Raw genomic sequence first — 19,194 nt, 5'->3', positions numbered from 1 at the left:
ATTTGAATTGATCCTGTTAAAAATTACAAAATTATCTTCACTGTCTCCCATTCTTACTCATGATTCTTCTATTAGATATCTAAGATGTCTGCCAGGGCCAAAAATGTCTCATCTGAGATTTCCTCATTCAAAGAGAATACTGACTTTTTTATGACAATGTTTTTTATATTGCCTCTTTTTTTTTACAAATCCGGTAACAATCTAATTTTCTTTTTCCTCTGAACTTCTTGAAAAACTTCCATTTCTTCTTTGAGAGCTAACGAAAGAATGGAGCTTGCCTTTTCCAGTTTCCACCTGCAAGAATGGTGATATTTTTTTTGTGGATTTGCATAGGCAAGGCCTTCCTCCTTCACACTTAACTATTTAGAACAGTCACAGGCTAAACCAGGATTTTCCCTTATTTTTCTAGCTGTCTTAGGAACTTCCATTGATTGTGTTTTTTCAAGGCTGTAGTAGCATTTTGGTACAATTCTCCAGTAGTAGCATGGGTTAGAGGGATGTTTCCACATTGAAGTAGTCTCATTGTACCATTTCCAAGAGGATTGGGAGAGAGTGAGGAATGTTTGATTGAGACTGACATCATCAATGTCATTCAAAGGCTAGAACCTTTTGGACATCCTCCCATAATGTTCTTCAAAATTCTTTATTTTGAAGGAACAACACTTCATATCAAGACAGTGATCCCATGCCCAATGAGTTATCTGTGAAACATGGCTGCATTGCAATCCACCATTTATCAACAGTTATCTGTGAAACATGGGAACAATTTGTTAACTGTATATGGCATTGACTCGAAGTTGTGGCAAAAGTGTTGTGCACCAAGCATGTATCTCACAGATAAAAGAGATTTGATTCTGACAAATGGATTCTACATGTGCAAGGAGTTGGAAATTGTTCAGCACACATTCCTCCATTGCTAGTGGACCAAAAAGCTATGGATGTGGTTTTGAGACTGATGGGACAGCATTAGGTTTTAGCATAGACACTCTCTAAAGAACTTCAGGTGTGGGTAGGAACCAAAACTAACAATGAAAAGAAAAAACCAATCAATCGTATCCCTATATCCATATTTTGGATGCGTGGAGGGAAAGAAATAGCACAATCTTTGAGAATACAGAATTATCTAGCAGGAAAATTAATGGAAATACTGATAGTGATGAACATGTAAAAGACTACTGATTTTGTTTATTTCGTCTAGTGAATGATTTACAGGTCATGGGTTGGTACTCACTTGGTGCCCTTTTATAGGCAATGCATTTACCTATTTAAAAATGTGTGATACTCAAGGAAAGGGGAAGAAATATTAATTTGTTATGACCAAGTAAACGCCAAATGCAACCTCTTATTTGTGCTCCATAACTCTTGCAAGTCTGAAATATATTGAAGTTTCAACGAAGAAAATACAGCACTTAAGGTTAGGGAGCGAGAAAAGAAGAAGAGAAGAAGAGATTAGAAGGACAAGACCCAGTTGGAAGTCACTTGGAGCATATGTAGAGCTACAGGTACCCAGTTACGGAAATAACATATTCTCTTCTAACACTCAAGCTAGAGGTGTACAAATATCACCTAACCACAGCTTGTTACCAACAGGACAAGGCAGATCTCGATAAAGTCTTCGAGAAAACATTGCCTAACTTATCCATAGATTTCACAAGTGGACTCCTTACAACCTTCTTGAGCACAGCTCCCTCACAAAATGAGGGTCAACTTCGATGTGCTTAGTCATCTCATGTGACATGCTCGCAATATAAATTACAGCTTGATTATCATAAAAGATATCTATAGGATTCGCTATCAAGAACCCCATCTCTAACATAAGAGACTTCACCACACAAGCTCACTAATAGTATGAGCCATAGTCATAGCTTAGTATTCTGCTATTGGTTTTCACTATGTTAGGAAAAAGGATTACCATCCAAAAATGAATAGACTTTACATCTTCAACGGAGCCAGCCCAATCTGCATCATAATACCCCAAAATCTCACGATTTCTATTACAATTATATATCATATTTCTAGCACAGATCTTGAGATACTGCAGAACGCTACAAATAGCATCCGAATGTGGCTGCTTGGACCTAAAACAACAAATGATATGTCAGGTTTGGTGACATTCAAGTAGGTCAACTTGCCAACCAACCACCTATAATGACATTTGTCTTCAAAGTCCAGTCAAACATCCGTAGAAAACTTCAAGTCGGGATCTATAGGAGTATCAACTAACTTAACACCCAGCATACCTCCATGTATATTTTCAATAACCCTTTCTCACAACACACAATCTCAATGCCAAGAAGGTAAAACAGAGGGTCAAAATCCCTGATTTAAAATTTTGCTACAAGCTTCTGCTTGACATGTGCAATCTCGGTCTAGTTACGGTCATGATGATATCATCAACATAAACTACTAAAAGTACCACACCTGTCTCCTTTTTGCAGACAAAGATCAAATGATCATAGTAGCACGGGATAAAAGCCAAATACAGAAACAACCATACTAAAATTTTCAAATCAAGATCAAGGAGATTGCTTAAGGCAATGACGGACCTACATACCTTACCTCTCCCTCTCCCCCTAAGCAACATGCCCAAGAGGTTACTCCATGTACAGCTCTTCCTGAAAATCCTCATATAAGAAAGCTTTCTTCATTACTCAATTGGCATTACGGTCAATCCAAAATAACTGCCAAAAAGATGAATATACAAAAAAATTTAGTCGAGCAACAGGAGATAAGGTCTCAAAAATAAATATCATACATTTCTGTGTACTCCTTGGCAGCCAATTGAGCCTTTAGTCATTCATTAGAGTCATCAGGTAGATATTTGACAATTTAGCAACAATAGATAAAACTTCTTATAAAAAGGAAGATCCACCAAGTCCCACGTCCCTCCATTGGTCAAGGCATCCAAATCTACATTAATTGCATGCTTCCACCCAGGGTTAGCAAATGCTTCAACATGTGAGGAAGGGATCAAAAGAAAAGAAGTAGAAAAAGCAAAAAAAACACATAGTAATTGGAAGGTGAAGAAGTCAAACATAATGGGAAATAAAATAAGCAACTGAGGATCCTGAGTAAAAGCTTGGGTATCTTTTCCATAAACAATAGGCAAATCAAAGTTACGTTAGGATGTATCTCTGAATTCAGAAGTTGGGAGAGTAAAGGGTGGACAAGGCGACTCCATGGTGGTAGTGAGGTCTGCGCCTACTTTTCATTGTTGATAAACCCTTAATTGCTCTAGGTTAGTAACCGATCGAGAAGAGAAGTGGAAGCTTTCTCTAGAGAGACAAGGGTAGGAACATAAAGATTAACACATGAAGGGGCAACAATCATAGATGGGCTCTAAATAAATTCATCTAAAAAGGACTAAACAAGGTGTTGTCTTAAGAAAAGTGACATTTGCACAAACATATTTCATGCGAGTGACCTTTCTGAATTCTCGAGTACCAAACAAAGACACATTTAATAACATAAGAGAACTTGTCACGTATTTTCTCATAAGTGTCCTTTCTGAGTCCTCGAGTGCCAAACAAAGACACACTTAAATAGGAGAGAACTTGTCTTGACCAATGTGTGGAACATACACAAAACATTTGCATCCCAAAGCACAAGACACAACAGAGATCATGAATGTTTTTTGGCACATGATGGAAAATATAATTTGTCCCCTTAGAATACTAAGTGCATCTATTAAACAAGGGTATGTAGACACGATGTTCAACAAATAATCCTTTTGGTCAAGAAAAAAGGCTGAAGCTTATTTTCAACAAATTTAAGTGCAAATCAAATTTAAATTTTGAATTCTGATGCTAAACTGAGTTTTCATTCTGGCAAATTGAGTGAATAAATTAAGAAATTCAGACCTATCTTTTAACAAATAGATCCAAGTTATACATGAAAAATCATCCACAAAGGACACAAAATATTGATGACCAATCAAATCTTAGACTCTACACGAACCCAAATATCTAAATGAATAATAGAAAACAATGATTTACTACAAGAATCGGAAAAAATACGGCTGAAAGAGGAATGAATGGAAATGAAAGAATATTGCCACGTTCAGAAAGCATTGTTATCAACAAGAGTAACTTTGGAGTGTAAAGAATTGGGTTTCAAAGATTGAAATAAATTCAGACCACCTCTCATATGGGAGGAGGCACCAAAATCCATAACCCACGGTGAAGAGGATGAAGAGCCAAGAAACTCAACTATATCTAAATGGGCTGTCATAGGACACTAAGTTTGGAGTTTGGACCATGTGAACAAGATTGTTGCACTCCTCTTGAGACACACAATCGATAATATACTCAACTTCCCCATAGAGTGACAAGGTGCACTTGAAGTGTTCACGGTAGAACCTCCATCGGCACGACTTATTTTCCTAATTCGATTTCCTAGTGGAAATCCCAACAGTTATAGTATGGTTTTCCCTGCCATAATATGTGCAAATGCAAGTATTGCCACAACGAACTCCCCGTCCTAATACACTACCTCTGCCATGACCGCCATCCCTCATCCTCGTCCTCCACCACTTCTTTTATGACGGTTATAGGCGATGTCGACCTTGAACTATCACGAGAAGACACTTAAGAAGAGGAATGAGAACCATCTTTGGTAATGAGCTCTAGCATATGCCTCAATCATGGATTGTATGGATTCACTAGTAAGAATCTGATCATGAATGAGCTCAAGACTCAACCCAGACAAAAATTTGGCAGCCAAGAACTCTGATTGTTGCCTCTTAATCATCTTAATGTTGAAACTAATTAGTTCATAGATATTAAGTTCCTCCTACTTACCTTTGAAAGTGCTATAACACTCGCTCATGGACCTACATTCTTGGTCATATATGAAAAACCTCTCATACAAGTCAGAAACATGGGTTTGGCTTCATCTCATAAGGCTTTGGCTGTTCTATGAAACATCACATTCACAGCAATTCATGGATCCATGCTATTCCACAACCACACAAGAAATGCGCCATTCTCCTCCATCCAATCTTCATAATCTTTGGACTGCCCTTTTGCGTTAATATACACTCACACTACTGAGACCACAACAAGTAGTTGGAGAATATAACCAGGTTGATGGCTATGATTTGCACAATAACAATATAAGCATTACTTTTATCCACAGTCAGTAAACTCCAGTACTATGGATGAACTGTACGGCAACAATGCAGAATTGGGCAGTGCATAGAAGCACAAAACAGCCCTCCTGAACTTCGAAGGTCCAGAACTTCAAGAGGCAGCTACAACTACAAGATTAAAGTTACAGTATCCTAGGAGGAGTCAGAGACATGAAATAGACTTTCATTAATCCTTCTAAAATTGGCTTTGAGCATGCAAATAGAGCAGGCCGCAGCTAAGAACCACAGGCGCTTAAACAGCAGTGCAGACACTCAACAAAAATGTCAGCAGCTAGGAGCATATGCAGGCATGACAAAGAGACTACGTACACTCACAACATTATACCAACATCATCATGCGACAACGTCAAAGGAAGCACCAGAACAGCAACAGCAATCCACAAAAACAGTATGTGCCTGTCTTTACATCATCAAACTACCATGTGCGGCACTCCCACAAGAGTTGCTCATAGTTAAGATGAGAAGGACAAGAAAGCCTAGGTGACTCTCAAATCAAAAAAGAGATCTCTATTTTTAAGAATCTACAAGGGAAACGAAGGAAGAGAGGAAGAGAAGCAGCTGCAATAAGGACACATTAATCAGGTTTAGAGAAGTTTAGGAGAACAGTTTTCAATTTTCATTTTCAGATTTCAAAAAATTATAGAAATTTAGTTCTCAATATTGGTATAACAAAGTTGGGAAACAATGAAAAAGTGTTGGCACTGCTCACTTGTCAAAAATAGTTTTATTTTTAACTTCCAAATTTTTGAATAATTACAAAAATGCCACCTTGTTCCAATTTTCTAAATTAGTACAGGAAAGTTGGAAAACATCTTTTCATTGCTTTCTAGATCTGATATCCTATATAAATTTTGAAAATTTGAGAAAAAAGGAAAATTTTGTTTAATTATTTTGAAATCTACAAATGAAAAATGAGAACTATTTTGACAACTAAACAAACCCTTTATTTTCAGCCATTTTTAATAAAGATCTTGAAAAATTGTAAAGGCATTTTTGTAATTCATTAGAGAAATGGAAATGGAATATAAAATTGTTCTCCACGGGTGAACAGGCCTTTAGTGCTATGGTACAATGTTGCAAATCTGAAATAAATTAAATTTCAATGATGAAAATACAGCATTTAGTGCTAAAAAGCGAGGGGAAAAAAAAAGAGTGATTAGAAGGAGAAGCCAAGTTGACAGTCCCTTGGAGCTTACATACAGCTCCAGGCCTCTTTATGTATTACTAGTAAAAGGACATGAAGAACAAAAATACCCCCACCCACACTGCCTACTTTATAGAATAAAATATTCTCGTCTGCAAAAATAATGTAGAGATTGTGATGAGAAGGCAAGATAGAAATTGGTGTTCATGGGTATCCATGGTGATATAAGTAGACCATGATATTATGTTTTTCCTTCTAGTTAGTACCTATTGAAATACTCTCTCTTTCAACATGAATTAGGACACTAATAAGTTCCAGTCTTGTGCTTTACATCAAAACTAACCTGACATCCTGTTTCTTCAATAACTGTATCCAAGAAAATCCTTGATAGTTCCCAAAGCTCACTTTGGGCACCTTCTTCATCAAGAAACTGCAACTGTGGGATTAGGAGCTCAACCTGTAAAAAAATGCAAGAAAAAACTAAGCCAAATAAACAACTGAAACACATAGTTACATTGAATCTATTATGCAAGTGGAAGGAGAAAAATATGAAGAGGTGATACATAGAGTTAAAGAAAGTTGGGTGAAACAGAATTGCATAGGGCATGTGTGATTATATAATACTCTAAATATAAAAGAAAAAATTTATAGGACGGCCATGCAAATATGTTACATGGACTGCAATGTTGAGCAACAAGGAAACAACATATATATATATATATATATATATATATATATATATAAGTAAATGTAATTTGAGGACGTTAGATGGATGAACTCCTGGAGACTATAAATCTAAAATATAAAGAATGGAATAAGCATATATGCAGTAACCTGTATTTAGCACCTGTAAAAGTTGGGCTAGGCCAGGTGTAGCAGTGTACTTATACTACCCAGGGGTAGCAAAAAATGGGCGAAGGTGGCCTATGCTGAGTCTTTCTAGATTGGAGAGGGATAAGAAGTTAGAGTTAGATTAGGGCATATTCGGTAACATTTCTGTTTTTGGTTTTCTGTTTTAGTTTCTGTCTAGTGAAGAAATAGATTATGAAAACGTATTTGTTTATGTTGCTAATTTTCTCTTTCTATTGTCATCTATTTGTGAAAAAAACTGAAAATTAGATTTTATGATTTTCAGTTGTTTTAACAACCTGTTGCTTGAATATTTTAGTATCCAGAATTAACTTTTTTGGATTAGATCATCCATTTTATGCATACTTTTAATTAAAACTAAAAGGGCAAAAGACACTCGCCTCCCCTGAGGTTTGGCGAAAAGACAAAGACCTCCACCAGAGACCTCCCCTTAGGTTTTAAAAATGCCACAAACCTCCCCTAAGGCTTGGCAAAAAGACACAAACCTCCCCTTACATTTACAAAAACTTGTCTTTTTGTAAATGTAAGAGGAGGTTTGTGTCTTTTTGGCAAACCTCAAGGAAGGTCCTTAGAATTCTTGAAACCTCAAGAGTAGGTCCTTGGAATTTTTGAAACCTCAAGGGCGGTCATTGTCTTTTTGTTAAACCTCAAGGGAGGTCAATGTCTTTTGCCCAAATAAAAATTAAAAGATTAAAATAATTAAAAATATAATTAAAAATGCTCATAAAATTTCAAAAAAAAAAATTAAAAATAATAAAAGTTGGTTAAAAACTATTTTTACTATATTTCAATTGTCATGTATTATTGTTCTTAAAAAGTAAATTTTGAAATATAATAATTAAGTAAAATGATTATAATAATTTTTATTTTTATTTTTATTTTTATTATAGTATTTTTTATATATATTACTTTGTAGTTTTATTATTTTAATCATGTCTTGTAATTATTATTTGATTCAAGGAAAAAAAATGAGCATTTGTTTAATCAAGCTTTAAATTTTTATTAGCTCTAAGAATGTTAATCGAATAGGTTGCTGGTTTCCAATTTTTAGTTTTTTTTTTTTTTTTCTTGTTTTAGTTTTCATTTCTAGTTTTCGTTTTCATACTTTTTGACAATGATACCAGATGGCCCCTTAGTAACTTGGAATATAGGAACACTTATAGGTAAAAGCATGGAGATAGTTGACACAATGATTAAAAAAAAAATTAGCATAATCTTCCATCAAGGGACTAAGTGGGTAAGAAAGCTAGAGAAATGAAAATTTTGGGTTTAAGCTTTGGTACAGTAGACAAGAAAACATAAAAATGGGGTGGAAATCCTTGTTGACAAAGACCTAAACGACAGTATGGTAAATGTTAAAAGGGAAGGGATAGAATGATAAAAGTCAAGATAGCTCTAGGCTAAGAGATATTAAATGCCATTAGCGCATATGCTCCCCAACTAGACCTAGCAGAAAACCTTAAAAGATAATTTTGAGAAGATGTCGATACTATTATACAAAGGATACCAAGGCTTGAAAAGACATTCATAGGAGCTGACTTGAATGGACACATTGGAAAGGATAGTAAAGTTTATAAGAGAATCTATGGAGTCCATGGATATGGAAATAAAAGTGACTCGGATGACAAGATCTTAGATTTTGCCATGTCATATGATCTTGCTATAAGGAATACCTGCTTTGAGAAAGAGAAGAACGCTTAATAACCTTCAAGAGTGGACAAAATGAAAGTCAAATAGATTTTTTTTCTTAACTAGGAGGGGAGATTGTTTATCATGTAAGGATTGTAAAGTTATCCTAAGTGAAAGTTTGACTACACAACATAAAATTTTAATATTATATATATATATATATATATATATATATATATATATATACTAAAAATGAAAGAGAAAGAGCAACATAAATCAACACAAGAGAATTAGGTGGTGGAACCTAAAGCGACAAAATATATTAAAACTTAAAGATAAAATGAACAAAGAGGATGATTGGACAATAGGGATTAACATAGATGCAAGAACTTTATAAAATAAGATGGCTAGCTCTATTAAAAAGATAGCAAAAGAGATTTTAGGTGAATCTAGAGGAAGATTCTCGGGTAGTAAAGAAAGTTAGTGGCGAGATCAAGATATTCAAAAAACCGTAAAGAAAAAAAGAATTTGGTATAAAACATGGAAAAAATTGTAGAAACATGGAAAACCTTGAAAAGCATAAAGAGTCCAAAAAAAATGCAAAAAAGGCCATTAGTGAAGCTAAATATGCTTATGATAATTGTTGAATAATGGGGTAAAATGGAAGACCTAAACCAAATGATAGTTTTCTCCCTCTATTTATAATATATGTCAAGTACAATAGGAATGACCACAATACGCTTACTAACTTACACTTATTACAAACCAAATTCTAACAATTAATAATAACACTAAATGACTAAATAACCATTAGCACTCCCCCTAAAGCTAGGAGCATAGAGCATATATCATATGCTCCTGGCTCGTTACAAATGAATTTCACATGAGCACCTCCAAAGGCTTTAGTGAACAAATCAGCAAGCTCAAACTCAAGCTTCACATGAGTGGTTGTAATGAGCTTATGTACAAGTTACTCTCGAATAAAATGACAATCAACTTCAATGTGCTTTGTCTGCTCATGGAAGACAGGGTTGGAGGCAATATGAATAACAGCTCAATTATCACACATCAACTCCATGGGCTAAGAATGTGAAAAACTTAGATCTTTCAACATGTTCTTCAGCCAAACAAGTTCACATGTAGTGTGCGCCTTAGCCCTATATGCTAATTCAACACTCGACCTAGCCACCACAGTTTGTTTCGTACTTTTCCAAGACACCAAATTACCACTGAAAAAGATACAATACCCCGTTGTAGATCTTCTATAGAAAGGTGACCCAACCCAATCTGCGTTTTATATCCCTGAATATGAGTGTGACTCTAATCCTGAAATAAGAGACCTTTCCCTAGTGCACCTTTAAGATATCTCAAAATGCGAATTACTGCATCCCAGTGACTTGTTCTCAGGGAATCGAGAAACTGACTCACAACACTTGTTGCAGAGGATATATCTGGTCAGGTGACTGTGAGATAATTCAACTTTCCAACAAGTCTCCTACACCGACCTGGGTGTCACGGGCTAAGCTTGTTCAGGGCATTATGCTTGCCTATGACCGCTTATCTCGTGTGTTTGGGATGGGTTTCCATCATGTAAATACTAGTGTAGGGTTATTTTCTAGTATTTATTTCATTGTAAGCCAAATAAGGTAGTATGACTCCTCGGTCACTTTGATGTTTCCTAGTGCCAAAGTGAGAATGGCCTAGAAAGCTCTTTAGGGGAGGGTGAGTGTTCATCAATCATTGTAAAACTCACTAGCAATTGTCAACGTGCTTAGCCTACTTGCCTCCCTCGCTAAGTACAATATGTCAACGGAGGATTTGTTAATGAATTACGTTTGCTTCAATATTTACTGCTTGGTTGCCACGGCTTTCATGAATTGATTATTATTTCCGCTGCTATCTGATTGAATGTTAATGAAAGTGCTTCGTGGATGAATGTTGGTAAACAAAAGGCTGGCTAGTTAAGCAAAAGTGCTTTAGCTAGCGCCACACGGCCCTTCACAACGGTGTGAAAAAGGCGGACCGTGACATTTGGTATCAGAGCCAAGTCGGTGACACTTGGTGAGAGCCCAAGGTTGAGTTGCTACGTGAATTCGATTGCCTTCGTTGTTGGGTTTGGAAAGCTTTGGTAAGTGACCATGGCACCAAACAATGCTGAGAGGATCAGCGTGCAGGAAGCACAGGTTGAGGAAACAACCAACACTATGGCCGCGGAGGTGGCCCAGATGAGGGAACTTGTTGATGAAGTGAGGGGATCACAAAAACATCAAGCAGGTTTGATAGGCGACATGTCAGAGGACTTTCGCCATACTGTGGAAACTTTGCAAGCCCGGATGGCAGATCTGGATGCAAAGGTAAATGTGATGGTTCTTGCTATGGGGAACTCCAACACTCCGAGAGTCAGCAAGACCAAGGTGCCAGAACCCAGGACGTATAGGGGTGCCCGAGATGCCAAGGAGTTAGAGAACTTCTTGTTTGATGTGGAGCAGTACTTTCGCGTTGTGAGGATGGCCTCAGAACAGGCAAAGGTGAATACTGCGACCATGTACTTGGTTGGTGATGCCAAACTGTGGTGGCGTACCAAGTACAGAGAAATTGAAAATGGAAACTGTGTGATTGATAGTTGGGCAGACTTGAGGAGAGAGCTCAAGGCCCAATTCTTTCCTGAGAACGTTGAGTATAATGCAAGGAGAAAACTGAGAGATCTCAAGCATACGGGGTCAATCAGTGAATATGTGAAACAATTTTCTGCTTTAATGTTGGATATTCGGGATATGTCGGAGAAGGACAAATTGTTCTATTTTCTAGAGGGGATGAAACCGTGGGCAAGAACTGAACTTCATAGACAAAGGGTTCAAGACTTGTCAACTGCACAAGCGGCTGCAGAACGCTTGACAGACTACGCTGGTGATGAGACCGCTTCGTCCAAATGGTTTGGCGGAGAGGGAAACAGTGGAAAGTCTTTCAAGAATGGCAAACCCAAGAGTGGGGGAGCCGACCCTAAATCATCAACCTCACAGGAAGCTTCGTCGTCTCAAAAGTTCAACACACCCAATGGAAAGGGGAAGAGTAAAATTGAGTGTTTCTTGTGTCGAGGTCCTCATAGAGTTTTTGAGTGCCCTCACAAAGCATCACTTAATGCCTTACAGGCTTCCATTGTAGAACAGCAGTGGAAGACGATGGGGAAGAGGATGATGCCCCGAGGGTGGGTTCAGTGCGGTTGGTGAACGCATTGGAAAAGCAAGCAAAAACACCGAAAGTTACACGAGCAAAAGGGTTAATGTTTGTGGACTTGAGGATAATTGGGAAGAGTACTCGCGCTATGGTGGATACGGGAGCTACTCATAATTTTGTTTCGCAGTTGGAAGCAGGAAGACTCAACTTATCCTTAGAGAAGGATACAGGACGCGTGAAAGCAGTTAACTCTGTAGCCCAGCCTACTCTGGGAGTAGCCAAGCAAGTGGTTATAAAGCTTGGACAGTGGGAAGGTCATGCGAATTTCACACCGGTGCCATTGGATGACTATCCAGTCATTCTAGGAATGGAGTTCCTAATGGGGACGAGGGCAGTGCTGATGCCTTCGGCTGGTTCCCTGTGTCTGATGGGAGATCACTCGTGCATGGTGCAAGTCGTTGCAACGAAAGGAGACGAAGGGAAGTCCCTTTCAGCCATACAACTCAATGAAGGATTGGGTCAGGGGATTGGGTCAGGGTGAGCAGACACGTCTAGCCACGGTGGTGGTAGACAAAGAAGTAGGCCAAGAGCTGGAGCCTACGACCATCCAAGCGGTGTTGGATGAGGATAAGGAGGTGTTGCCGGATAAGCTGCCTCAAAATTTGCCTTCACGACGGACTGTGGAGCAAGAGATCAAGTTGTTATCAGAAGTGAAACCACCTGCTAAAGGGCCATGTCGGATTGCGCCTCTTGAGATAATAGAGCTTGATGAAGTGGAAGCGGGATGTGTTCGCCCTTCCAAAACACCATTGGGAGCATCGGTGTCGTTTCAGAGAAAACATGAAGAGCATCTACGGAAGGTGTTCGACAGGCTGAAGGGAAACAGTCTGAATTTGAAGAAGAAGAATTTCTCTTTCGCTCGGCTGAGCAACAAATTCCTTGGTCAAGTCGTTGAACAAGGTCGTATCTGGAGGGGTATGGAGAAGGTAAGGATGATTCAAGAACGGAAGATCCCCACGACAGTGAAGGAGTTGCGTTCCTTTCTTGGCCTTACTAGTTTCTACAGGAAGTTCGTTAAGGGGTATTCGCGGAGAATGACTCCAATGACAGGACTACTGGGGAGGTATTATTGGCCGCACACGCGGGATGATGTGGTTGATTATACCAAAACTTGTCTCACTTGCCAACAAGACAAGGGGGAGCGGAAGAAGTATGGTACTTTCATGGCCGCACCAAAGTACTGTTCGGCAGAGGGGACGACACAATTGTTCCTTGTGACTATTGTGAAACATTGGGGTGTTCCCCAAGTTATTATTTGTGACCAAGATTTAATGTTCACTGACAACTTCTTAACAGAGTTTTTCAGGATATTCAGGTCACATCTTGACATCTCTTCGAGTTATCATCAACAGACAGACGAACAGATGAAGAGATTCAGAGAGCTACTAGATGAGTACTTGTGCCATTGTGTCAACGACAACCAGAAGAATGGCGTGCAACTACTTGATGTGGCTCCGTTCTGTGGCAACGCCCAAAGGCGCTCAATAACCAACAAGAGCCCTTCTTGTTACAGGCCAGCTGCCGCTGTTACCTCACACAGTGGGCAAGCCGTACAGACGAAAGAGTCCCAGGGCGTACATCTTCACCAGTGAAGGGAGACAGAATGCAAAGTTTGCCCAAGCCTATCTGGAGAAAGCTTTTGAGCAAATGAAGAAGTGGGCAGATCAAGAGAGAAGACCGCAGTCTCATGTCAACTGCCTCAAGCCATTCAACGCCAACACCAACAACCTGAGCAGAAGTCAGTCAAACAGCGCAGAGTTGAAGACAATGCAACCTGACAGACAGAATGTTAAAGAGATCCTTGCAGACAGAAAGCTCATATCCTCAAGGAAGAAGCGGCAGAAGTTCCTAGTGAAGTGGAAGTGCCTTGAGGACAAAGAAATCAGCTGGATTTCTGCGGAAGATTTGAAGCCATTCGTGGACAAAGTTGAAGTGTACCTATCGCCAAAAGTCTACGAGGACGTCGACCGCATAAGTGGGGGAGAATGTCACGGGCTAAGCTTGTTCAGGGCATTATGCTTGCCTATGACCGCTTATCTCGTGTGTTTGGGATGGGTTTCCATCATGTAAATACTAGTGTAGGGTTATTTTCTAGTATTTATTTCATTGTAAGCCAAATAAGGCAGTATGACTCCTCGGTCACTTTGATGTTTCCTAGTGTCAGAGTGAGAATGGCCTAGAAAGCTCTTTAGGGGAGGGTGAGTGTTCATCAATCATTGTAAAACTCACTAGCAATTGTCAACGTGCTTAGCCTACTTGCCTCCCTCGCTAAGTACAACATGTCAACGGAGGATTTGTTAATGAATTACGTTTGCTTCAATATTTACTGCTTGGTTGCCACGGCTTTCATGAATTGATTATTATTTCCGCTGCTATCTGATTGAATGTTAATGCAAGTGCTTCGTGGATGAATGTTGGTAAACAAAAGGCTGGCTAGTTAAGCAAGAGTGCTTTAGCTAGCGCCGCACGGCCCTTCACAACGGTGTGAAAAAGGCAGACCGTGACACTGGGTTAGGCAACAAATCACCCATATCTGGCACTAACTTACTATTGGGATCCATGGGTGTATCCACAGGTTTGGATCCCAACAGCCCCATCTCATCTAAAAGATCAAGAACATAATTTTTCTATAACAATACAATTCATATGCGATATTTCGATACTTCTATTCCCAAGAAGCACTTCAATGGTCCCAAGTCCTTGGTCTGAAACTTATTACGTAGGAAAATCTATTAGTCTTGGATGCCTTGATCATCATCACCAATGATCACAATGTCATCCACATGCACAATAAGCAAAATCCTTCTAGATGGAGTACGACGATAAAAAGAAGAGTGATCTACTACACACCGATGAAGACTAAAATCAAGTACTACAACACTAAAACGGCCAAACCATGCTTTGGAGATTGTTTTAATCCATAAAATTATTTCTTAAGTCAACATACTGAGCCTAACTCCCCCTAAGCAACAAATCTAGGTGGTTACTCCACATGTACCTCCTCATGAAGATCACCATGTAGGAAAGCATTCTTTACATTTAACTGATGTAGAGGTCAATGACAAGCGGTGATCACCAAGTAGTAAAGAATTCTTCACATCTAACTGATGTAGAGGTCAATGACAAGTGGTGGCTAAAGAAATAAAAAAATGTACTGAGACAATTTTAGTGACCAGAGAGAATGTGTCTGAATAATCTAAACCATACACCTGAGTATGCCCCTTAGCAACAAAGCAGGCCTTCAAACAAACCACAGAACCATCAAGATTGACTTCCACAGTGTACCCCCAGCAACAACCAACCACAGACTTATCAGGAGGAAGAGGTACCAAATCCCAAGTATCATTATCATGTAGTGCACGCATCTCTTCAACCACTGCTGTCCTCCATCCAGAATGGGCTAGGGCTTCAGAAATAAATTTTCGAAGTGCAACGGAAGACATAGTACTAACAAAACAGTAATAAGAGTGTGATAAGAAATCATAACAAACAAAATTAGAGATCGGATGTTGGGTACAAGTGCGTTTACCTTTTGGAACAGCTATATAAGGATCAACATCATGGGAAATAAGATCATCTGACGAGGGAACTAGAGGCACGTAGTAGAAGCTAGAGGAGGCACTTCCTCCTTGATTCTCCGTGTGTATACCTACAAATTGGGATGATCCAAGCAACGAGAAGGACTCAAACTAGGTGAAAATGTAAGAGGATTAGGCATAGATACTAGGTTTGGATTTGGAAGGAAAGGCAGAGGAAAAGACTCATTAAGGTCAACAGAATTCAAGGAATTAAAGTAGTATGGTGTAGACTCAAAGAAGGTGACATTAGTAGAGACAAAAAATCGATGTAAAGTAGGACTACAACATTGATATCCTTTTTGAGTATAGGAATAGTCCAAAAAGATACATTTGATAGCATGAGGATCCAACTTATCCATTCCTGGAGTTAACTGATGGACAAAAGATACACAACTAAATATACGAGGAGGAAGGGAGAACAAAGGAGTCGTAGGGAAGATAACTGAATATGAGATTTTACCACCAAGGACAGAGAATGGCATTTTATTAATGAGGGGGCAAGCTGTGAGCACAGCATCACTCCAAAAAACTTCGGGGACATTCATTTGATACAATAGGGTACGAATGATTACAAGAATATGTTTGTTTTTCCGTTTTGCAACCCCATTTTGTTGTGGAGTATGGGCACAAAAGGACTGATGGATCATACCAGAGCTAGTCATATAAGTACTGAATTGGGTACTAAAGTACTCCTTAGCATTATTACTACTAAGTATCCTGACTTGCATATCAAATTGACTCCTTATTTGGGAACTGGCACAAAAGATATCAAAAAACTCGAAACTATCTATCATTAAATATAACCAAGTCATCCTAGAGTAGTCATCGACTCATCAGCAAATGTAACAAATGCCGAACCCCAACTTTGATGTGACACAACTAGGACCCCAAATAGTGGAATGGAATAGCATGAAAGGACTAACCACTTGTTTGTCAACCCGGGAAGCAAAGGGAACATGATGATGCTTGCCCAATTGACAAGATTCAAACTCAAGATTAGACACAAAATTCAATGTAGGAACTAGCTAGTTCAACTTGCCCAAAGACGGATGACCAAGGCGACAATGGATTTGAAATGGTGTAGCTGCAACTATGCAAGCAATGGGTGGAGAAGGCGACTCAAAGTAGTAAAGTCCACAAGCCTCACGTAATGTGCCAATTTTCTTTCTCATCTTCAAATCCTAAATAACTACAAAATCAGGAAAGAATGTGACAAAACAATTTAATGACTTCGTAAGCTTACTAACTACTCAAAGTAGTAAAGTCCACAAGCCTCACGTCCTGTGCCAATTTTCTTTCTCGTCTTCAGATCCTAAATGACTACAAAATCAGGAAAGAATGTGACAAAACAATTTAATGAATTTGTAAGCTTACTAACTGACATGAGATTGAAATAAAATTTAGGAATGTATATAAAGCAGAAAAAAAAGAGACAGAAGGAGTAGGATTTACTGTTCCTATCCCTTTAACAGCAATAGTGGACCCATCAGCAAGGGTAACTTGAGGTAGATTTTTAGGATATTAGAGATCAAAAAATAAGTTGGTTGCACCTGTTATATGGTCAGTGGCAGAAAAATTGATAACCCAAGGACTAGTAGGAAGGATACCAGATGACATACAGACAATAGGATTACCTTTCTGGGCAAAAGATGCAATGTGAGAAGATCAACCGATACTGTAGAAACCTTGAATACTTCTCCTCTTATATAGTCATAGTATGCGGTTCACTCAAACAATTGATTAACAAAGGAACCATACTTTTGGGATTTGCAAACTCCATCCCAACATTCACAAACTCAGACCAATGACCATAATATTAATTGTTGGAACAATCGGAACAACCACGAACAAGGTGAACAACCATGAACAAGTCACAAATAAATCAGTGCAAGACTGCCACAGCACTAAGAAACTCAGACACAGCCCCAAGAAAGCAATTCACAGCACTGAAACCATTGGGGAAGTGAACCATTGAAACTACCATGGAGAAAACACTAACTAACTTATATAACACTGCCATACCAGATTATGAGCACTTTCACTGCTCCAAGAAAGTCACCAATGACTGTTGCTAACACCGAACAACAACTAATGAATTACCACTGCTTCACGAAGCATCAAAAACCATTCCTTGGGTGCCGCACTTGATCAATTAAAAAAAGATGAGATTTTTGGAAAAAAACATCACGAAAAACTTCAAAAGCATGTTAATAGAGACATTGGATCACTGCTGGATCATTTCAGTTCAAAACCATGCCTGAAAGTGGCTTCACGCACCCGCGCATGGGGTCAGCCCAGGCAGCCTTCATCCGTCATGTGAGGGCGCATGAGACACTGCCTGGTGGTGGGATTTTAGTGGGGAGCGGAGGGAGATCGGCAATGTCTGCAGGTGACAATGGTGTTAATTTTGACAAATCTATAGTGGATTTGATGTTCTCGAACTGGCAGTGTCGCCCAGAAAATTCCAGCAACTGGTCTGACTTTCTGCTGCGGCTAGCTGTTTTCTAGGGTCCTAGTATCGTTGAAAAAATATTCTATGATGACAGACATGGAGCGGATTTTGAGTTTTTGGCTTCAATTTGATGGTGGTGGTAACACTTAGGGTTTAGGCTTCAGAATCATGCTCTGATACCACGTTGAATAATTGGGTAAAATGAAAGACCTAAACTCAACGATAGGTCTCTCCCTCTATTTATAATATATGTCAAAGACAATAGGAATGACTATAATACCCTTAATAACTTACACTTATTACAAACCAAACTCTAACAATTAATAATAATGCTAAATGACTAAATAACCATTAACAATAATTTATATACTAGGCCAGATACAAAAGAAGGGGAAAGAGGCATATATACACTTGCTAGAGCAGGAGAAAGAAAGTGCACAGACTTAGGTAATGTAAATGTATAAAGGATGAGGATGATAATGTCTTGGTTAAAGAAGAAAGCATTAAAGAGAGGTGGCGAAGCTACTTTAATAAGTTGTTTAATGAAAAGCATATTGAAAGCTTAAACTTAGAAGTGACAAAAGAGAAAACTAAAAATCAGAGCTTTATTCACAAAATTAGAGTCACTTAAATTAAGATAGCTTTAAAAAAGATGAAACATAGGCAATCTAAAAGACCGAATAAAATCACAATTATAGTTTAGAAGTGTCTAGGGGATAATGGAAGTATATGGTTAATGAATCTATTTTAACACTATTATTAAAATCAAGAAAATGTCAGATGAATGGAGGAAAAACACATCAATACCTATATACAAAAAAGAAGTAAGAAGTCCCTTTGACATCTCTTCATCTGCATAGAATTCTCGATATGAAAACGCAAAGACAAAGGGCTGATTTTTTAATAGAAAAAAAAAGTGAATCCGCAGAAAGAAAGAAAAATGGTGATATTCAAAATTGTAGTAACTAGCGCAGAATTGAACTTACTGAGTCATATGATGAAACTGTGGGAAAGGGTAATTGAACAAAGAATAAGAGTAGAAACAAGGGTCCCAAAGAATAAATTTTGGTTTTTGCTTGGAGATCGACAACAAAAGTTATTTATCTTTCAAAAAGATTGATGATAAAAATTTAGGGAA

The 19,194-nt window shown here is 38.4% G+C and overlaps 1 protein-coding gene across 1 annotated transcript in view; it reads right to left on the bottom strand.

Moving 5' to 3' along the window:
- Positions 1-19,194, bottom strand: part of LOC131152699 (uncharacterized) — a 74,306-nt gene that overhangs the window by 29,257 nt on the left and 25,855 nt on the right. Inside the window, exon 3 of the mRNA XM_058104507.1 lies at positions 6,637-6,750. Coding sequence (XP_057960490.1) covers positions 6,637-6,750 — 114 coding nt within the window. The remainder of the gene's footprint in view (positions 1-6,636; positions 6,751-19,194) is intronic.

Source organism: Malania oleifera, chromosome 4 (genome assembly GCF_029873635.1).
Source record: "Malania oleifera isolate guangnan ecotype guangnan chromosome 4, ASM2987363v1, whole genome shotgun sequence".
Lineage (NCBI taxonomy): Eukaryota > Viridiplantae > Streptophyta > Magnoliopsida > Santalales > Ximeniaceae > Malania > Malania oleifera.
This window is presented reverse-complemented; position numbering and strand designations above follow the sequence as displayed.